At 40.3% G+C, this 23,273-nt stretch overlaps 1 protein-coding gene across 1 annotated transcript in view; it reads left to right on the forward strand.

Annotated features, from left to right (window-relative positions):
• Positions 1–23,273, forward strand: part of NTRK2 (neurotrophic receptor tyrosine kinase 2) — a gene marked incomplete at both ends in the record, with an annotated part of 205,460 nt that overhangs the window by 32,843 nt on the left and 149,344 nt on the right. The window contains 4 exons of the mRNA XM_082335628.1: positions 9,669–9,805; positions 12,786–12,918; positions 14,466–14,769; positions 19,661–19,689. Of these exons, the coding sequence (XP_082191754.1) occupies positions 9,669–9,805; positions 12,786–12,918; positions 14,466–14,769; positions 19,661–19,689 (603 nt within the window). The remainder of the gene's footprint in view (positions 1–9,668; positions 9,806–12,785; positions 12,919–14,465; positions 14,770–19,660; positions 19,690–23,273) is intronic.

A 23,273-nucleotide genomic window follows, 5' to 3' on the forward strand; every position in this document is an offset into this window, starting at 1 on the left:
TGCTTGATCTGGCTTTCAATTTTGCTTACTGTCCCAGCTTTGTATGCTTATTTATTGTATATTGTTTCTGCAGATGTTTTCTTTCTTGTCATTGGTCATGCATGCTAGCTAAAGTCTGCTGAACAAAGTGGCAAATTAGTCTCATGTACTAATTTGTTGTACATATAACAAATGTATGTTCAGACCGGCTGTTTGTTTACATATGCAGCCAGTCAGCGGAAATGTTGTCTGATTTGAGAACTATGGGGTTTTATGAATGCTAACATTTTTTGTCTGTCCCTTCCCTTGCGCATGAAGTACTGTGGTGTTGCTCTTAGTGCTGCTTCTTGTGTATGACCGACAAAATTTTAGAAGTTGTTGTAATGTAGAATTACAATCTAAAGAGACGGCTTGCCCATTTCTTGCTCAGTTGGGAAAGCCAATGAATTTTTACAGGCAGTTGTTCAGATGACTACAAACGGACTGGACTGGATCTGGCTGCATTTCAGCCTCTTTCTGGTGACAGATTTTTGTCCTAGAGGTAAATAAGTAAATGGTAATATCAGACTGGAGGCAGGTGGTTATAAATTCTAAGGGGGGAAAAAGGCAAACTGAAGGATTGACGCGTTTATTTCTTTGAATTTACAGCAAAGATTTGTCTTATTAGTGAGTCAATAAAATATGCATTAGATCTTAGGCAATCACAGTGCAATGCAGTCTAAAACCACAAGCAAAGGCATAATCCTGTGGGTGTTGACATTTTTTTCCATTATCAACCAGACTTCACAGATAAGACTATCAGAAGGAGAACATTACAGGCAGAATGAAGTGAGTTTAAAAAAAGCCTTAAACATTCTCTGTGTTTACCTTTCAGAATATTCATGGGCTCTCTAGCCTGTATTGTTTATTTTGGCTCCAGAACTAGATGTTATGCATGATGTATGGTGGCAAACTGTTCTTATTTTCTCTGTAAGAGTTTTAGTTCTTATCTGTGATCATGGGCTGCATGAAAAATGTTTTTTATGAGAGTTTTGACAGTAATGGGGTTTCACTGTTGCTCCAAAGTTGAGTTAGAATTTTCCAAACTTAATTAAAACAATTTTCATTATTCCAGCTTTTAAGTGAAAAAACTAATTTTTGGATGTTTGAAAAGGCAACAGGAATCTCATTTTCAAAGACATGTACATAACCTCCTTGTGAGCATGCACATTTTTATCTGTTCATGAAGCAACCAGTAACTTTCATACAGATGTCTAGACATATGATACCTAAATCAGGGCCTGTGAATGATGATAGTTGAGTGTGTGTATGTGATGTATGTGAATGTCTCATATTTAAAAAAAAGTAGAATTTTGTTTTATAATTCTGATTTAATTTCTGCTTTAACTTCAATAAAGCAGGTTTGTAATACAAAGCAGGTTAGCAATAGAAGGAGGTAAGGCATTATCTAAGGGAAAGAAACGTGTCTTTATCACTCAAGTATTGTTCCTGAACTCAGTGCATTGTGCAGGTTTGCAGAGGTACTCTCTATGCCTGACTTGATGTGTCTGTGTAAGTCTGGAGTACTGATCTACTGAGGGAAAACGGCTGTCTGACTGTTGGCTGGCTGTATTCTTACTTTGCTCTTGCAGTGTAACTAGGTGAAGACCAACAACTAGATAACTGTATTCTGAAGTCTGAAGAAAGTACTTTTTTCACTTTAAAAGTGGAGACATTCCATGAAGGCATCCCTTCAGCCATATACTTGGCATACGGTATACTTGATATCCAGAGTGAAACCCATCATTTTACTCATTTATGTAATTCTCTGAAAATGTTCCTGTTTCAGGATCACATTTATGACATATTTGACAGGGAGGCATTATTTTCAGTATTTCCTGGACACACATGAAATTCCCGAGATAAAGATACAGGAATTGCAACTGCATTACATGCACTTAGTGAATAAGAAGCCATTTGTTACAGGTTTGCATAAGCTACTTTAGGCCTCATTAACTTGCATTACAAAGTCTGTTTAGCTCTCGGTTATCTGTTGAGCTTGTGGCTGCTGTATTTAGCCCAACTGCACTGAATGTATTTGGTTTTCTTTTGAAAGTTGTTGTGGATAAACTGAAGCTTAAATACCAGTTAAGAACAGTTTCTCCAGATGTAATTTAATTTCCTTAACCATTCAGGGAATTTGAGAGAAAACGTGCCTCTGTACCGTCGGGATAATGCTAACAAGGGAATTGTTGATAAGGTTGATAGCCTCTATAGAAACATATAATCTGAAAATTCTTGCAGACAAACTGTTGATATTAATACTGGGACGAGGTGAATTAAATGATTCAGGTGCTGCAAGATCCTTTCTTAGTCAGCACCTTCCTGCTAGAACCCAGGTCAGGCCTAGGGACCTTAAGAGAAAGGTCCTGGGCAGAAGTTAAGGAGCTGATGTAAACCTTGGAAAGATAAGCCCTTCATCTGGTTTGAAATGTCATAAGCAACTTTCAAAGCTTCTGTACAGGTTGACTGCAGAAGACGGCTCGCTGTCCAAGTGAATTTGTTCTGGTGCACGGCTGTTGGTGGTTTTGCCTGCACGACATTCATGATGGCATTTGAAGCCCCGGATGGGATGACAGTTCTGCGGAGGTTGCGTTTGTTGCTGTGATCGTGAAGATGAGTTAGCAAGTTTTGTGGTCTTTGCTGTGGCACACACTGGCTCTACTTTGCTTCTAGTGATAATTTCAGTTAAGCAGGAAGTAATGGAGTGTTTAAAGACAAAGTAAGGGTGTATTGGCTTTGGGAAAGCATACTTTAAAGACTCATCATCTTCCGGTAGAGGTTGTACTTGTTTAATTATTTTCTGTAAAGGTAGCCAGCTGAATGTGACAAGGTGGATTTCTTTCAGTATTTTAAAATATTCAGGTGGCACAGAGAGCTGCCACATCACTCATTCTGCTTCCCAACAGAAAGGCGTTCCTCCGTAGACTAATGAGGAGGGTGTTGTGAGTGTCAGATCTGGCATGGTAGGAACATGAGAGCTGAACTTCTAAGAAGGTATGCTGAAGCAGCAAGCACATCTAGCAAGAAGAACAAAATGAGCTTGTTCAGTGTGCTTATGCCTTCCACTTGCTCATTAGGAAATGCTGAAGGCATGGGAAAGTCTTAAACTCTGGTCTGAATGACTCTCCTCAGGGCTTTGGCAAGGAGACTCTACGTTTGGACTTAATCTCTCCCAACGGTAGGAATTTGTTCTTTTCCTTTCAAAAGGGCATAGCAAGAGCTGCTCCCTTTTTTTTTTTTTGATTAAAAAAAAAAAAAAAGTGGTGGCTACAGGAGGAGATTTTGTCATCCTTCTCTGGATTCAGGTTCAGTTCAGGAATCTAACCTGCAACTTCGGGCTTAATGTCCTCACCACCAGCCTGCAGAGTGTTTGACACTATTCTAGGTTAACCCTGTCAGACCTGTGCAAAATACCATGGTCATTGTGAAAAACACCCATGAAGATTTGCTGTTCCACATGGTGAGCCTATCTCTGTTCAGCGGTTATTCAGTGCTCTATTCAATGGCTATATAATCTCCTAAAGAGTTGAAGAGATAGTGATCTGGGACAGTTTCTTTAATTTACGTTAACATGCGGTGGGCACAGTATGGAAATATGCTGGGGAAAAGGATCATAATTCAGGAGTCCTTTTCCTCTTTACCCCTTATACCTTCCAGATCAGTGCCTTTACTTTTCATTTTAATCCAAAGGAAATTTCAAGTTTTCTTGTGCATGATGGCAAAGTTACAGTGGAGAGACGGAGAATAGTGCCTGGTGGTTAGAGCAGTGAAATGAGAAGTTGCAGACTTCTCTTCCCTGTAGCTGGAGTCGAAGGTGAACTTTGGGCTCCAGAAAAAAGAAGATATATGAGAGATGATAATTTTTTTAAATGCTTCTCATTTCTGCTAATTCTGTATTTTATTTGCCTAAGTTTTTTTTTTTTATTATTATTTTCATTTAATTTGGTTGTGGTTGTCATCTTGGAATAACTTCTGTGAGATTTCTGCAATTATCTCTATGTACTGCGCATTTTGATTTTGTGGTTGTGTTAAAACAGGAAATGGAAAGAATGATTTATGTTTCTTTAATTCATGTTTTGCATGTAAACTCTTGGGGTATCCTGTTTATAGTGCTCTAAAGATGCAGCCAGGCTGACTTTTGGCCCTGTCATTCTGCAGACTTTGGTGGAAACATGTCCACTTGGCCCCTGGCTGAAATTTGGCTCAGAGCTTGTTGGCTGCAGACAGTTGCTAAGTGAAACACCCGAGGTGTATCACATATCCAACAGCTCCTAGCTTTATAGCTAGGATTACTAGAAAGTTTTTTGCTTTGTTTTTTAAACCCATAAAAGCCCATAGGAAAAGACCTTTGGAATTTGTGAACATTCCTGTATTTTCAAACAAGGCAGAATTTTAACAGAATGATGTAAGAAAACTCTGTTTTTCTTATATCTTACATTGATACAACCTGTTCAGAGCCAGTAAGACCTCTGAATTTTGCAGATCCATGTGTGCAGTTCCTAACAAATTGCATTGTCAACCATCCTGTTTTCAGGCTCCAGACAGTACAAGTAGTGGGTGTTGCCAACCTGTACTGTAGTGCTGTAATTACTTGTATGTTTTCTCCCTAGTGAGAAAAAGCAAAACCAGGGAGACAAGAACCTTGGACTGTATTGAAACCTTATGTGAGGCAAGCAGACTGGATTTGGGCCACTGTATCTTAAGAATTACAGGGAATATTTTATAAATCCGTGGTTCTGGTAGTCTGCCTTTACATGGTTCAGTTTGATAGATGGTTGCTGGCTCAGTATTAATTTAATCATTCTGGGTCTGTTGTATTTATTATGAAGATGATTAAGGATTTCAGGTAAGGATTAAAATGACCTTGTTAAAATTCAGATGCAGGTGGCTAGTTTTGAGAAAAAAAATTGTCATTTTTTTCTTGGTAACTGCTTGTTCTTATCACAGAACAGGCTGACCTGCAGAACTGTGCCAAGCAAAAAAGAGATGTCATGGGCCACATTGAAAACCATTTAGTGACACTGCGTCATGGCTAGACTCCTGGGAGTTTGTTGACAGACCGATGAAAATCAGGGGCTTAGCATGCAAAGGATGGCATAAATGAATGCAATATTGGATTTATGGTATTCTCTCAGGTGCTCATTTCTTCATCATGTCATTTCTTAGGTATTAGTGAGGCTAATTGACCATATTGAGAGAATTTTTTGGTGAAGGTTTTTGAGCAGCTGAACAAATCCCAGAACTGAACAGATGAGAGCTGAAGCTGAAAAAGTCAGTCTGGAAATAATTTTGTAAAACGTTTTGTAACTGTGTAGACAGTTAACCAGCGAAACAACATCTTGGGTGTAATGGTGGATTCTTTTCTCCTTGCTTAAGACCTTCTTCTAAAAGCTGCTGTAGTGTACTGGCTAGAGCATTAGCTTGGTGCTGAGAGTTGAGTTACAGACTACAGAGTTTGTATTAATACTCAGCTATTTCTAAATTAGGTCATATCCTTTGTTTGACATACAGTGACAGTCTGGCTCTACCAAGGCCAGTGTAAGTTTTCTGTAGAAAGTACTAAGTAGCAGCATGAAGACTTTGAAAGCCCTCTAGGAATTGAGGCATGTTCCTTTTATTAATTTCCATTGACAGTTGTGTAGCCAAATGCTGTAGTAACCTTTGAAAATTTCATCCAAAGTATTTGCTTTTGTGACTGCTGAAGTCCCAGCTGTGCACAGTGAAGATATGAGTCATTCCCTGGTGATGCTTGACAGTTCCACTGTCTGATGGCCTCGGGCCATTGGTTGGCACTAATGATGGTCTGTGAAGGTAAATAAATAAATAAATAAATAAAGGAGGGTTTGTTCCTTCTAAAGCATGAGAAGATATTTGGAGAGACTCAGCTGACATAAATGGGTTCCTCCTGCTTGTCTCTGTTGTGTCCAGTCGTGCTGGGGTGAGGGAAATGAGCGCTTATTCTAATCCAGAGCTGCCAGTCCCCAGGAATAAAGTGTTATCAATTTGAATATGAAAACAGATATTCTGTATGTGGTGAAATAACATAGCTGTTATATGCCCATACATAATGAAACACATGGATTTTAGTGTACGCTTTCATCTACTGAACTGCATAACTCTCTACATTACAGTTTAAAATTCTCAGTAGCAGCTTCTGTCCTCTCATTTTTGTAGAGATTGAAAAGCTGCTTCTTTGAGAAGAAAGGGGACTTGAGAAAACTAAATGAAACTCAGCGGTCTTAAGAAGATCATTCAGAAACTCTCTTTTCTCTGTCCCGTCAGAACAGGAGAGCACTCAGTGAACCTGAATGTCACAGACAAATTTCAGAACTGGTGAAAGGGAACGGCTCTTGTATACGGTTGGACAGCATGCCTGTGAAACTCATTGCTGCAGAAGGCTATTAAGGCCAAGAATATAGCAAACTTAAAAAAGAAATCGGATACTAGCAGGGTTATTACTGATATCCAGAATTATAATAATTAACGCTATCAATGCTTGAAAGAGATATTGTGTTTCGAGCATTGGGGCACAGGGTAATCTCTGTCTGACAGATATCAAGATGAGACTTGTGGAAAGATGATGTCATGTCTACCTTGCATGGGCTCTTATGCTACAGTCTAAACTTACTTTGCTGGCAGTATACAGAAGTATTTGAACTTGTTGTCTGATTGCTTGTATCAATTACTGTATACAGAGTCCTTTAAAATGTACATCCATATCAACAGAAGTGATAGTCATCTAAAACACTGTGTTGAACCAAATTAAGTCAGGAGTAAAGGCAGCATGGTTGGATATCTTTGTAATTGTGTAGGTGTCAAAATGCTACTGACTCCTATAAATGATCTCACACTACACTGAGCGTACATACTCAGCATATGTGTCTGTTAGGGTGCATTGTGGTTTTTTAAATACAGTTATTTTTCAGTACAGGTTTTGCTGCTTAGTCTCATTGCTTTATTCGTAAGTCTGGTGTATGACATTTTCTAGATACGAGATCTTAACGCTACTGTCCGCGTTTTCCAAACAGAACCACTTCTCAACTAGTGTGTACTCTGCTGTGGAGCAATCTGGGTGCCACTGGAAATAAAAGCCAAAATGACCTTGCAGTTAAAGTTCACTAACTCAAGATATCCAACCAGAAAAAATGAATCCCAAGGCAATTCTTGTATGTGTTTCCCACCCACCACTTAGGACTGGGAAAGGGAGTAAAAGAAAACACACACAATAATGTGATTATTCTATTCTATTCTATTCTGTTCTGTTCTACTTACTTATACTTTTTTGCTGCAGTGTCTTCTGCTGGGTCTTGCAACTGGTTTTTAGTGTAACTTTAGGAACCTATAGAATAATAAGCACTATTATTTTATAACCTTCTGGCAGGATACAAACATGATGTAGCTGTTTGCTTCAGAGATATAACACCAACATGACATGTGCAGACTTTTGCAAATAAACAGAACCAGATCTAATTCTGGGTGGGAATCAGAACGAGTACCAGAGGAATAAAACTTAAGTTGCCTATCCTGTAAATAAACACACTGCGGGAAAAAGTTGTCTCAGAAATTAACAGCTATTAAAGGAGGGCTCTAAGGGACCAAAGTTGTTTTTATTTTTGCTTACATGAGAGATTTCATGTGAAATGATGTGTTAGTAGGAACTGTGCAGGCTTGCACAGTGAAACGCTAATCTGTCATGTAGACCTCGTCCTGAGTGCTAGGGCCAGGAAGAAGTGGGGAGCTTTAGTCTCTTTGCATGTTCAGGTCTGGCAAGAGTAGTTGGAATGGTTTTCAGAGGTGGTGTGGAAGTGTAACTTTATAAAGCAAATGATCTCATTACTTCTTTCCTTGTTCCCTAACCAGCATAATTAATATCCAAATGTTCCCTAAGATTAGTTTTATTTCCTGGCCAGCTAGTTGACAGACAGTGCTGAGATTTGAATTCACAGCAGGCAAGAGCAGATGGCTACCTTTGCTAACAGATTACTGCATCAAAGCGTACAAACTGTCCAGCTCTGTCTCAATAAACCTCAACGTATGATTTATAAAGTGAACATAATAGAAGAAATCCACGATGCCTGTAACGGGAATCATATTACAGCACTACTTAAAGCACTGGGAGAACTGCCTAAGCAGTTATTGTATACTTGTGCTGATCTTCAAATCTTATTAGGCAAGAATGCATTGCCTGGAAAATTGTTTTCTTTGGTATTCCTCTCATTTAATTTTTATTGAACTAATTAAAGGGAGATTTCCAGTACATATAGCTTCTATTGAAGTTCTAGCAAACATATTAATGTGTTCATACGGGTTTGATGGTTAATTGTTTGAATGTGACTTTTTACATAAGCAAAAAAGTCTCTGCTAAACTTCTATACCTGCAAGTCCATGATGAAACTACTGTACTCTTAACTAAAACCCAAAACTAAACAAAAAAAAAAGAACCGTTGTTTCAGAAAAATAAAAGTCGTTTCAAGATCATGCACACTTATCCAGCACAGCAGATAAGCATGGTTATTTGAGATGATAAATTCCAAGTAAAACTTTCGTGGAACAGTTGAAGAGAAATGCCTCATAAAAGAGGCCAAGACTTTTTGCAGAGTGTAGCAGCTCCAAATGATGGCACTGTATCTTTTAAGAAAGATACGATATTTCTAGCATGTTGCATAATTATTTGCTGTGTAAATAAATATGAAATGTGAGGTTCTCTGTGCCTGAAGTCTATTGCTATTGCTGGCATTATTTTTTAAGAGGGTCAGTCTGTAATTCCTTCTGTTTTTGTAAGCATTCAGCATATATTTATTCTTCGGGAAGCTCCCATTGCTTTGGGTGCTGAAGAATGAGATACAGAGTGATTTATAGCTCTGTGAGATGGAGGGGCAGTCCTGATCCTTGCAAAATGTGGACTTGTTTCCTGGTGAGTCCTACCATCTCACTGCATTTCTGCTTCTTGAGGGCAATAGCTAAGTCTGCTGAGGTGCCTTGGATAGCAGCTCTGTGCAATTGCTAACCCTATCTTCTGTCCTTTCTCTCCTCTGGTTTGATCTGGTCAGTGCTCTGTTTCCCTCACTTTGTACTTAAGATCTAGGTTTTGCGCTGCTCTCTGTGAGCTGTGTCTCTGTATGAGAGGGAGGGCTGCAATCTCTCGTGTGATACTGGGAGCCAGTGGGATTTTCCTGTCAGTTTTGTGGAGAACAGTGGGAATACCACAATGTCAGTTTGTGGAAAATAGAGGTTGCTTTGCAGCTGTTACAAAGAGACAGATTAAATTTCCTGTTTTAAAGAATAAGGGAAGGTGGGTTTTTTTCATTTTGAAGTTAAAAACTCAAGTTAGGATAACTTCTGCTTGCCCACCTGAAACATTTCCCTGTATAATTAGCTCAATATATTTCCACATGCAGTAATGTTTTCTTAGGACATGAAGCAGAAGAGGCACAGAAAAATGTTATGTGGCAGCTTGAAGATTGTAGTTACACGTTTCCAAAGATGCTGTTTGTACCCCCTGACTGAATAGTAACTGACCACAGTGAATATCTGATTTGGCAGTGCTCTTGCTTGCATTTATACAGCTTGCTTAGAAAAGAGTGGTGTCTCTTTCTGTCAAATACAAATGCATGTGGTTTTTTTTGTTGCTGTTGTTTTTGTTGTAGACTTGCCCTCAGCAAACTTAAGCAATTACAACATCACCGTGGTGGAAGGAAAGAGCATCACATTGTACTGTGATACTACTGGCGGGCCACCCCCTAATGTGTCCTGGGTGCTCACTAATCTTGTTTCAAACCACGAGGTAAGTTTCATATTCAAATACATGACAATTCAGAGACAGGAGATACCTGCTGAAGGATGGAATGAAGGTTCATGTCCAACTTTAGTTAACTTTTTATTAAAAAGATGAAATAAAAAATTGATGTTGGGATTACATGTATTTTACAATTACTTTCAATCCAGGGTGACTGCCGCAGTGCTTTTGGAGAACGGCAGACATTCGCTCCTTGAGACCCTGATTTGTGCTGGTTTTTTGATGCTTACTTGTAAATGAACATAGTGTAAATTTCTGGAAGTAATGTGGTGAACTGGGATACTGAAACACAAGGGCTTTCTTATTATCACTGATACCTGCATACAGAGACTAAACCTAATCTACCCTAATCATGAAAAAAGCTTTGTGTCTCTAATTTTATTATATTTTCATGCCAAAAGCTTGGTGTGTTGGAATTTTGTTGTAAATATTTTGTCGCTTGTTTAATTTTCCTTCAACAAACAAACAAACCATCAACAGGAAGCCTTGGAAATTGAAGTGAAGGTTTTGCTAAAAAGAATGGCAGCCTTTTTTAACGAAGTATGAAGACGTTTCCTCAGTAAAATCATCTAGGCAGGAGGAATTTTGTTTTCTGAGATCTTTGTATTCTGTGTCCATACTTTAGACTGTGTGCACACTGGAGACAGAATGATTTAAGTTCTTTCTGATGGAAGTGGAGGCATATAAGCAGATCTCTAACATGCAGCTGCTGACCTCTTAAATCGCCACTATTTACACAGTGGCCAAGACCCTCTGTTATTTACAATTTTATGGCATTGTCTTTCCTACATTCGTGGTGATGCAGACTGCCTAAAGCTTCCTGGTCTGTACAAAGTGCGGGATGTGTACTTCCAAAACTGTTCCTGCAGTGCGGAAGAGACAGGACCTCTGGGGTCTCGTAATCTTTGTGCTTTTTTCCTTGAAGTCATTATATTGGGCCTGTATAGAATTTGACTAGCCTGTCTTTCAAGCTCTCATAAGTAAGAGCTCTGTGGTGCTCTAGTTTTATTTTTAAAATTTTCTCTAATCTGTAAAAGTACCCAAAGGCATCAGTCGTCATCAAGAACAAGAAATTAAAACAGTTTGCAGAACCTATGCCAAGTTGTGCTCTTTCTTTTTCTTTTTCTTTTTTTTTTGAGTTATGAGCCAAAACAAATGTGGGATGCTGTTCAAAAAGTGAGATCACCTCATTTTTTAACCCTCCTATCTTTGAAATGCCATGGTCAGTTTGCTTCAAGCTTTCCAGAAATATTCTGTCCTGGCATAACTTCATCTTAACATTTTAGAGGGGCTCATAATATAGGCTAGCTACAACCTTAGCCGTGGAGCACAGTAGCCTTTTCAGTAGCAGAAGAATGAGTGCCTTTTAAACATCATTTGCCACTCACAACTATCCTTCCCTTTTCTGTGAGTGTTGTTTTTGGTTTCCTTTCTCTCACATCTCAGTTTCTGCCTCCCTTTTCTTCACCTCCTATGCTGCTTTTGCCTGTTTTTTCTCTCTTTCCTGTTTTACAAAAAGAGACCTTAACAGAAGTTAAAACTAAACTCTAGTCCTGCAAAGTTAACTGCATGCTCTCAGTTTCTGTGCTGATGTATAATCCGATTGATGTTGGTTAGATTTTTCTTGCTCTAGATTTCAGCCCTGAGCCTGCGATTGAGCCCCTCTGCTTTCGGTCCAGCTTTGAGCACTGCTCACCTCTGAGAGCTGCATATAGAGAAATGTGTAATGGCGTGGTTGCTTTTCCGCTCACCTCCCCCAGTGTCACACTGAAGTCAAAGGGACATTTCACTTCAGTGGAGTTAAGGTGTCATCTTGAGGTTCAAAATTCTGGGTCCGCAGGACTGTAGACAGGAGTGTTCCCACGTGTTCCTGTTGACTGCCACTGAAAGTCACTGTGGTGTTACAGATGCAGCGTGTCATTTGTGTTCCGTGCAGCACTGAAGTGTACATGTACACTAAGAAAACTACCTCAAAAGTAGTTTTTAAAAATGATCCTAATTATTGTTTATTTTCTGAATGTGTTTTGGTTCTTTTCCTTTTTCAGAAAATAGTCTTGCATTTTATGAAAAATTCAAGTATGGAAATAGTAATTATGTGGAGATCATATGAAGGACCTGTTTTAAGAAAACAAGACTCTAACAGCTAGCTTTGCCAGCCTTTTTTTTTTTTTTTTTGTAATTCAGCCCTATTTGCTTTATTCAATGTTCCATAGCTGCATATTCAGTATGGCATTTAAGGCTGTGAATGGGCACCGAGCTTTCTAAGAATCAAATTTTCTAAGAATCATAATTCTTACCTTAATTACCCTGTGCTTAAACGCATAAAACAGTACTTGGGCAGTAGCTTAGGTAGCAGAAGGTACATAATTTCTCATGGAAGGTTTCATGAGAAGGAGCAGCTTTCAAGAGAAAGTTGGCTAAGGAGGAGGGAGAAGACACGTTGTCAAGGTGCAGCAGAGCTCAGAAGGCAGCAGGGGAAGAGATGTCAAGCGTAAGTGTAAAGGAAAGAGACAAAAGGAAGAGTAAAGCAAGGATTGAGCAGAATATAGGTGGGAAGAAAAAGTTCAAGAGGAGCAGAGAGAGACCATAGAAATCGGTCGTGAAGTGGAAGAGAGGGATGAACAAGGGTATGGGTAGAGAAAAAAACATTTGTGTGGAGGGGGGGAAGTATTTAAAAAAAAAGGCAGAAACTGAAAATGACAGGGCAGAAAAATGGTTGAGTGCACTGTTTGTAGCAGGACTTTCAGAGCTTTGAATCCACTGCCACTGACAGTTAGAACTGGTTCTGTAGGTGCTTTGTGTCTGTTTGGATGAGACACTAAAGTAAGGCTTTGGTTAATTGTGGACTGATACGGCCCAAAGGAGGGGAAAATGAAAAATGCTATTCAGCTGTGGCCAATGATTCTCTCCCTCTCCCTTGTTCTTTATGCTGCGGTTGACACGTAGATGTTTTTCTGCTCGCTTGTAGAGTGACACAAGTAAGAACCCTGCCTCGCTAACCATAAAGAACGTTTCATCCATGGACAGCGGGCTGTGGATTTCCTGCGTAGCAGAGAACATTGTGGGAGAGGACCAAGCCTCTGCCGAGCTCACGGTATTCTGTACGTACGCAGGCCTCCATACAGCTCCCGAGGCCAAACTGCGTTGGCAGCAACTGTTTCGGGTATAAATATTTTTGGGGGCACGCAGGCTGTTGAAACAAAAACCCTTAAGGCATGTGAACTATCTACTGCAGTTAATGCTGGGAGTAGCCCAACCAGCAGTTGTATTTATCTCCTTCAGCCCTGCGTTCTGCAAAAAATGTTTTTCTAAATGCTTTATCTTCCAGTTAGAATGATCTGTAAGGTCTGTAACCCAGAGTACTCCATGGTACTGTCGGTGTGGGAAGGTTTGTAACGATGTGCATGTACATACACACTGTCTGAGGAATTAAGAAGTGTGAATGCATCAAAAGCTCATAGTGAACGCTCATAGAATTAATTATAAGAGGTTACAAATGTTTAAGTTCTTATTATCTAAAGCAACAACTGCTTTGTTCAAAAAATAACACGCTTGCAACATTCATATTGCCAGATGTAAATTTATTTGTCATAGCTTTGAATAATATACTTACTTGTCCCAGCCAAGGAAGGGGGAGGGGACGTGTAGAGGCACTGACTTAGATCTAAGCTCCAGCCTGAATTCATTTTATGTGAACTAGACAGCATGTTTTCACAAGTTGCAACCCTCTGTTTAATTGAAGATGGGAATGGAACGCTTTGTAGATGGCAAACTTTGTTCAGCATGTGCTTGTGACAGAGTAAACTAGAAAAATCACTGTAGATGTAGGTTTGTAGGTTGAAATTGGATATGTAATAGCTATAGGATGGGACATAAACTAGAAATGTTTGAACAGTGTAAATGAGATTCTGAGGTTGGCACTGTTATGAGCGATAAAAGGGAGTATAACTAGATGAAATTGGATGCAGTTAAGAATAAGTATCAAGGAAGATTTCCCAATAGTGAAATAATGGGCAAGGTGTTGGAATAGTCTCCTGAGGGAAACAGAACAAGACTGTAAACTTGAGGCATTTAGCAGGTTTGAACAAAGAATGAGAAAAAATATAGTAGAAAATTGTCTTTCCCTGACAGAAAAATCCGGGGAATTAAGTCATCTGTTCTGGCTTTGATTCTGTGAAGAAAATAATCTGAAAGCCTGGATTCCTAGCTGAACACATTTCCAGTACTACTTGCTTTTGGCCAGCTTTTAAATATTGTCAATACTGTTGTGTTCCTTTAGCACTCCTCTGCACGATTTTTTCAGCAGGGTAAAGCTAAAATGTCTCTCTGCCCCTTCTCAGTGATCCAGTAACTGAACTTGCCATACCTTATGGGGTTTAAGTGATTTAAGAGGTGTTTAGTCTTTGGAACTAGTTTGTTTTGTTTCTTTCTAAAGAATGGCTTCATTTCAGTTGTGAGCATAGTACTCTAGGCAGAGCAGGTGGGTTCCTGTGTGAGCATCCTCCAAATAGGTATCATTCCTATTAATAACATACTTCTGTACTGACGAATGAAAAATACTTGTCTGACAACTTTGTGGGGAGGGGGGGAAGGGAGGAAAGACATGTTCAGAATATTCTGATGTTCTTCACTCTTTTTTCCAATGTAGTTGCACCAAATATCACGTTTATTGAATCTCCAACCCCGGACCACCACTGGTGTATTCCATTCACTGTGAAAGGGAACCCTAAGCCCACATTGCAGTGGTTCTATGAAGGGGCTATACTGAATGAGTCTGAATACATCTGTACTAAAATACATGTTATCAATCAAAGTGAATACCATGGCTGCCTTCAGCTGGACAATCCTACCCACCTGAATAATGGTGCTTATACCTTACTGGCAAAGAATGAGTACGGAGAGGATGAAAAACGGGTTGATGCTCATTTCATGTCAGTGCCTGGAGATGGTGAGTAAAATTTTTTTTTTTATGTTACCAATTGCGAATTGATGACACTGTGGAGACAGTGCTCCTGGCCAGTTTAACTCTTTTGGAGGAAGCTTTTTATATGCTTTCTTTTTCCTCTCTGAATGAATGCCTTCAAGATTAGTTGTAAAATAATGTTTTTCTTGAGCATTTTCTTCTTGTTAATTGCTTCTGAAGGGAGGCCACGCTACTGCCCTTTGAGTAACCATCCTCAGTGCCAGCTAAGGCTAGTAAAAGGTTGCTGTTTCTGAGGTATTTTCTCAAGCCTGAGTTCTGATCCTGGAAAGCACTGAGCGCCAGTTCAGCCAATGTGTAAGTTTTAATGCACTGCATATGAATGCAACTAGGCAGTGTATCCAAGGTCACAGGGGATGCCTATGTAGCATCTAGTGCCTTGTTGCAAAATCAATAGTGCAGTCTGGTGAGTTGATGATAGTATGTTGTTTAGGTCACCAGAGGGAGCTGGAGAGAAAACAAGTAACCGAGAGGCAGGATGGACAAGGTCTCAGGTCCTCACAGGCATTTCGGTGTCCAATTCCCATTCGTTTCGGTGGAGGTTGGGCACCTACATGCCTGGGAATATCCATGCTCAAGATGGTTGCTGTTAAATATATGCGTCTTCAGTTGCTCTAAAGGCTCCGCCTCAGCCCTCCTAAATGTTATGTGAGCAGGCTCAAGGTGGACTAACTCATCGAACTGCAGGGACTACTGTAAGTGATTGATGTTCACCGTGGTTTGATCTTTTCCCACATCTTCAAAACCATATGTGAAGTGACTGTAAGAGTAAGAAGGCATACATGTAAGCATATTGCTGTAAGTGGAAAAAACTGAGTAGACCTTGCACAGCTGGAGTGGAAATAAAGGCATGTTTTTGCGCAAATAATTGCACAGTCATATCTGAAAATATGAGCATGTGTGTACCTTTGGCTTTTTAGCCATGGGGTATAAATAGCTGCCTTCTTTTTTGAAACAGCAATGTGCAGTGCTAATGTTATCTGGCAGGAAAAAAAGTGAATATTTAAATTCTCTCCCCTACATTGCAGGCTACAGACAGTAAAAATATGGTCTGTATTTAATGTTCTTCCCTATCAGGTCAGTCTGCTGTAGGGAGAGAGGTGGCAGGTCTTTTGCTTTCCCACCCTTGGAAGGAGAAGGTGAAGAGCTGATACAACCAGGCTTTATTTACTCCTGCTGTCCTTAGTGCTCCTCTCCTCTTTTTGCTCTGGAGTTCTTCCTTAAATAGACTCATTACAGAAACATGCCGTGGTTTCAGCTACTGGCATCCTCTAATGCTGCATTATAACGGTTCAGTAAAACAATTCACCTCATAAATGTTCTGCATACAATGAAAGTTCTCTTACACCCTGATTATTTAATATGAACCTGGGTTCATTTTCTTAACAGAATAACAGTTCCTCTAATACATTTAGGTGATTTTTTTGTCTTTGATCCAAATCCCTTTTACTCTTCTGTTTTTCCTTTATGCTTCCTCCCTGTACACTGAAAATTTCCTAGCTGTGGCTTTTTAAATCAGTAAATAGAACCGTAGGTATCCTCCAGATTAGAAAGACAGCATTATTTATTTGTTCCACCCTCTTTATACTCATAACGAGTATAAGTCTGCCAAGATAATCTGTGCTGTGTTCTTTCAGCATTTCCCAAGCTCTGTGGTGGATTAAACTTCACAGAAAGAGTATAGAGGAAACTGGACTATGTATAGACAGGATGTAACTGCATTAGAAATCAGTTCATGCATAGTGGATGGCACCAAACCAGTCTTAAAAATTAACAACAGGGGAAATTGCTTATCTACTTAGCCTTCTTAATATTGTTTTTATTAGTGGGGCTTTTTCCTATAAGAATCATGGCATTGAGCTTTAGAAAATGTCACAACATTGTTGTCTCCTCCACTGAAGCTCGCATAAAAGCAAATGTTAAAAAACTAGAATCCTCTCTGCATTGTATTACAATTTTTGCTTTAAACTATTACTATTTAAAGCACTGTCAGGCTTTTTCAAACCCTTAAAAGGCTTTTTCAGTGCTGTCGTTACTGTGTAGTTTCTTCTTTTGGCCCACATATTGTACAATGAAGCATAAAGACTAAGGCCCACGCCCTGGTATTATGTTCATTTCCATGCCTTCATGACTGAATTAAATACCAGCCCTGATGTTTCATGGGGTGGGGTATACTCACTGAGCTTTAAACTGATTCTCTGGTTATTGCATCACTTACGGGCAAATTCTCTGAAGGTAAAAACAAAAGAAAATAAAAAAAACCCCACTCACCTATAATCCATACATCTATCTAAATTAAATACAACTAAGTCTGAAGCATGTTCTGTCATCAACACTGTAATACTCCACTTTCAAAGTTGCATTAAACATGATGAAGACGTGATTAGTATTAAGATGCTGTCAATTTCCAGCATGCTACTTGAAGAACATTTTTCACTGGTCTGAGGATGCAGGCTTAAAGGAGAGGAAAGCATGTACCACAATGGGATTTGCATTGAGTTAATGATAACACAGTTAATGTTGTAAATTAAGACTTTGTTTAAAATATGAAGGCCTGGAGGAATAAATTTCATATTCTATTAGCTAGATTTTTAACTAGCTTTAATCTGCTAAAATTCTTGGGATTCCTGTGAAGCTGTTTTTGCTGAGGATGAGTTGATTATTTGAGACTACAGTGCAGCAAACACTAAGCAAGGACTGTTCATGTTTTATTCTGGAGGCTGTTCTCATAGTTGATCCAAAACAGCTAATGAATGCAGGAGAGATTTTTACCAATAATAAGTACTTTTAATTAAGCTTATTCATCTACGAGCTTTCCACTCTAAAACTCAGCTGAAGGAATCCAAATCACGTTGTATCTTGTCAAAGTAAAAGAATATATTATATATGCCTTAGAAGTGGCATCTTGCTTGTGCAGCATAACAACATAGGGCTGTTTTGCAGAAGTGTGTTTTTTGATTGAGTCTTTTGCTGCTGCTTTATTTTGAAAATGTCAACTTTATACAGAAAGAGGCAAGCAAATCAAGTATAGTTGGTGTAGTTCGTAAAGATGAGTGAATAGGATAGGTCTCTTAATAGTTTATTTACACAACAACCTGTTCTAACAGGGACCGAAACAACAATGCTGTTCTGTGTTTGCCTTAAAAATAATTGTATGTAAATGTGCAAAATTACTGTGGTGAAGTTCAATGTTAAAATAGCTTCAACTGATGTTTTGGGTTTCGTCCAGCATTTTGATTTTTGCAACTGTATCTGAAGTGAAGTATTTAGTTATATAAAAGTTATTTGAATGGAGTTGATGACTTCGTAGTTTATATCGCTGGCAGGAGTTAGGGGTTAAATTAATCGATTACTTTATCCCAATTCCAGTAAACAGTAACAAAAATGTTGCCATTTAACTTAGGAATAAAGGCCTGGGTATTTTTTTGTTGTTTTTTTTTTTCCCCTCGTATTACAGAAGGTAACTTAGAAGTACTGTTTTTCAGCCCATGGATGTTTTATACTGGAAAAACAATCCATGAACTTTTATGGACAAGAAACCCTGGTCAGAACTTGCTTGAGCACAGCTAGTACAAGCTTTCTTCACTTGTTATTTATTTCTGCAGATTGACATGACAGTTCTCATGGGGTCTATTAACCTATATCTCTGGATACTAGAATATCTTCAAATGCATTTAAAAATAAACCTAATTATCTGCTGCCATTCTACAAACGGATTGCAACTCTGTTTAGTATTTTCAGCACAGATTCTCACGCTGTTGACATAAGCATAAACAATGATGTTCCAGTCATACTTCACAGTAGCTTTATGCCAGTGTAATGCCACTACTATGGATTTACTGTATAGTACTATAAACAGAATTATGCTTTTTGAAGTTTGATTCATCTTTAGAGATTTTAACTATCTGTTAATTTTATTTCCAAACGAACAAAAAGAAAGAGTAAAAATATGGAAGAGATGATTAGGAGCCTACTACATAAGCTATGCTATAAATACATTATAGACCAGAATGAACGGATATGTTGAAATACAACACAAGTATCTTTCAAAGCGTGAATAGTCTAATAGTACACTAATTTCAGTGGGTGTTCTGTGCATTATACTCACATATGTGCTCAGCCTTACATATGTGCAGTAATTAGAAAAAGCTGCCAACTGGAACTAGTAAAATTTAGAAAAGTGTAGACTAGACGGGTATCCATTTGCTTGTGTAAAGGCTGGCTTCCGAGACATCTGACTCTTTCGGTAAGAGTTCTGTCTGTCTATCAATCAGCTGTGCAGCTGGCTTCTTGGAGGCATCCTTTTACAGAGCGAATGAAATGGTGCCACTTTGGTCATTGCTACCACTAGCCCTTAACTTGCCAGCTCATCGCTAAACTGGTTTGTTCCCACGGTGATTTAATAGCAAAATTTTTTTATCAGGTAAAAGTCAGCGATTGTTAATGCTCACTGAAGTCTGCTTCCACTTACAGTCAGGGAGAATTTTACCACTAATTTTTCAACAGGAATAGCTATTGTTGCACTTATTCCAGATATACATTAACAGCGGAAAGGAGAATTTTGCCCAGTTGGGAAATACGCCTGCCTTTGCCAGAGCTAGTGCCCTATGCATTATGTGTTTTACATGAAGCAAAATATTAACCTTTGGGATAGCTCTAAAACGGTTGTAAATGTAATCTGATAAACAGATACTGCAATATATTGATGTTGCTTTGCATTTGTGTAGGTACTGATCATTGCTATTGCAAATAACATGTCAACTCTTAAAAAAATTCCTAAAGAAACTCTTACTCTTTCAGCATTTTCAATCTATTTACAAAGGCTTTTTCTTTTTTTTTGTCTCTTTTCCATGTACAGGTAGTGGCCCAATTGTGGATCCAGACGTTTATGGTATATATTTGATTTCCTTTTTCTTTTCTTTTAATGATAGAAATGAAGGAACTGAAACCATTAAAAAAATAGAATGTCAGGCTCAGTTAAATTGAAATGGCACGTTTTATAACACAATTCCAAAAGGTACTTTGTATTTTTGGTTCTTCTCCTGCCTTATATTATTTAAGACAAATGAGGGCAATATGACGTTTTACTTACTTTGCTGCTTTTGATTCACATTAGGAGAAGCATAAATCCACTGCTTTGAATGGTTGCAGTTGATCCTGTAGGATGACAGATGTCTGATGTAGCTCACAGGCATGGGATTTTGTGAACCTTTTGGAGGCATTTCTTGGAGGAAAGAGAGTTTGTGATTTCTCCTTATATAACTTAATTTATTTTTTCAGGGATGATTCCATACTTGTTTTGCCTCCAAAAATATGCCCCTAAATCCCACTTAAAAATGAAGTTGGCACATAAGTTTTCCTGTAGGCAATTTATTTTGCTCTGTCTTCTCATTTGTACCTTCCCTTAATCTCTCTTGCATAAGCAGACCATCAACTTCGTGATATCTGAGTGTGTGCCAGAGGATTTGATGACACAGTGTTCACATTAGTTTTTTAGTTAGGCAAAATGTTTTGGTCTGTACCTAGTGAAAGCCAGTGTGCACTATAATAGAAGCTACAGAATGAAAAGCAACTGGCTAGGTTTACATAATACTTTTGGTATACTTCTGGTGAATAGGAAAGTCCATCCTAACCAACATACCCAAACACCCTTTAGCTTCCAGCAGAAGCTGGATCCTGTTTGGAGTACTTTTTATTTGGATGAAATGGCCCATCACTCAGGTTTCCTTAAGCTGATATAAATGTTATTGCTTTGATTCCATTCCATGTCATTAAACTTCAGCAAATGTGCAATTAAAGCATCCATTTGGCTTTAAGTGCTTAGAAATACTGAAGGATCGCTTCCCCTCCCTCACTTTCCAAATTCTTTTTTTTTGAGGGGGGCTTGGGGGGTGGGAAGGTGGTGATGGTTTGCACCATTTCTTACATGTGTTGTATTACATTAGCTGTATGCATGAAGATTTTGATTCTGAGCTGTTTATCAAGGTCCTGGTGCCTGTGTATGGCTTTAACCATGTGAGTGCTGTGCTTTGATTGACTTGGGTGGGTTTCTGCTGAGATGTGCACTTCGAGTTGCACTAGCGGATCACAGCCTGCAAGACCTAGTCCTGATGAAAGCAGCCTTCCTTTTTATTCCTGGCTTTTCTTTCTGCTGTTTGAAACTGCTGTCTTTGATCTTTGTTTCAGTGACTCAGTGCTTGCTTTGAGAAACACTTTGTAGTCCAGAGTGTATCCCTAATTATTCCAAATTCAAAAGACCAGTTAGTGAGGTGAATAAATGAGGCTAGCTGGAAAGTCTAGGAACCGATAAACTTTTTCAGAGAACCACTGCCTGCATGGGCTGACGGTGGGACGCCTGGGATGAGCTCCTCCCAGAGACTGAGCAGTTTTCACAACTTTTTTTCAGGCCTCTCTATCTCTATGCTAACCTGTTTACCCAAAACTTAGATTATGTTGGAAGGAAGATTCAAAGCGCAGTCTTCCCTTTAAAATGCATTTTTCAGAGCCCTGTGCTAATCATGTTGCAAATGTGCCCGGTGTAATGGGTAAAGATGGCAGCAGAGGATTTGATCCTGTTGGGTGCTGGGACTAGCTGCCTGTCTGTCAGTCTGCTGGCTATGGGTAACGTTAATGGCAGCTGCAACGTACTTCCCTGCAAGCGTTGGGGTGCCGCAGGGCTGGGGGTCCCCATGGGGGTCCATCAGGGCAGGGCCTGGCAGCCAGGCCCGTCCCACTGCCCCAGCCAGGAGCGGGGCAGCCGGGGTCCCATGGGCAGCCACAGCCCCAGGCATCGGGCACTGCCCTGGGTCCGAGGCTGGGCCACGGGCCCACAGGTGGGCCCCGCTCGGTAGGGCTCATGGCCGGGCAGGGCTGGGCTCTGAGCAGATGGAGAGGGTGGCGACGGAGGATGGGGACCCCGACTTGGAGTACCCCTCTGCATGGAGCAAAGCCCTTTGTAGGCCGGGTTGGCCTGTCCCTTGGCAATTGACCGTCTGTGTCCTGTGCTCCATGTGAGGTGATTTCCCAAACATTTTCCGTTAAGTGTTTTGAGCATACAACCGGAAGCAGAAGAACTGATGAGGTCACAGCAGGCTGCTTGACATGGTGTTTGCCTGGGGAGGGTCCCGGCTGCGCGGGGCGCTCCGCCTGCTGCAAGCGCGGAGCAGTCGCTAGTGCCTGCGGCTCGCCTCGCGTCAAAGGCAGGGAGGAGAGGCTGTCCTGGCCCGTCTGGGAAGTAACTGAGAGAAATAAAGTGACTCACCCTGGGGCTGAGCAGGAAATCAAACGCAGAGCCGGCTTCTTTGCCTCCGAGTTCACGTCTTTGGGCCGCGCTGCTTCTTCTAACGGGGTTGTAAACATGAGAGAGACAACATGCCCCGTATCACCCAACCCCTCAGAGGACTGTGCAGAGTGACACCCCCCCAGTGCTGGCGTGACTGTAGTCTCGTCTGCATCCCAGCTGCCGCGCACCTTATTTGTAAAATGGCTGCAAAATACCGCCCGGCCTCAGCTGCGATTCGCCGCAGTTGGCGTAGTCGCAGGTGGCTGCCTGAGGTACGCGGCGCCCGAGGACCTGGCCCTGAAGCGATACAGGTCTCGCATAGCGTGGATCAAGAGGCGTGACCCTGTCTGTGTCGGCGTGCTCGATGTCTATGTCAGGATTTCATAGTGAAATGAACAGGAATTTGTTTCACTCAGAATCGCCCGGTTTTGGCTGGATAGCTGCTGCGCGTGTTCTCATTGCCTGGCTCACCCATTTCAAGAGGCTTTGAAGATCTGGCACTAGTTCAAATGCAAGTGCTTCACGGTTATACAGTGGGGAATGGCAATGCAACACCAGTGTACCGACGTGGCCTACTTTAGCTCTTGCCCATATTAATATAAAAGTGCATTCAGAGGATTTACAGACCAGACCAGAAACACTCTGCATAGTTCTCATTAGTCCTTCAGGGTGTGATTTCCAGTAGCTTAGTACAGACATGAGCATAAACAGAACTGCAAATAGCAGCGGCTTTTGCCCACCGCTATTTACAGGTAAAATTACAAGCAAAAAAATTTCCCTCTTGAAAGATTGTGTTACAGAGCCAGAGCAGCGAAGGCTCTAAATATTTGCTTTATATATTGGTGTTGTAAAGCTACCATAAATACAGGGTTGGTCAAAACTATCTTTGTGAAGATTTTCCCAGCTAATTGTCAAGGAAGCCCAATCTTGCAGGCTGAGATAATTGTTATAAAGTAGGCTCTGCCTGCAAATGAATGAAGCAGAAGTCTCTTCCTTTGCTGTGGCAAAGCACGTAGTCACGGTGGCGGACGGTCTGCACAGCGCCTCGTCCGAGTGTCCAGGCTGCTTGCGCAGGTGCGCTATTCAGGCAGGGTTTGTGCTGCTCGGTTAGTAAGGAGTGCTGTTCGTTTGCCTCTCACTCCTGTTCTAACCTTGCTGTGTAGGAAGCTATAGGCATAGAGATGCAGTGCTGA

The sequence above is a fragment of the Platalea leucorodia genome (assembly GCF_965183815.1).
Source record: "Platalea leucorodia genome assembly, chromosome: Z".
Lineage (NCBI taxonomy): Eukaryota > Metazoa > Chordata > Aves > Pelecaniformes > Threskiornithidae > Platalea > Platalea leucorodia.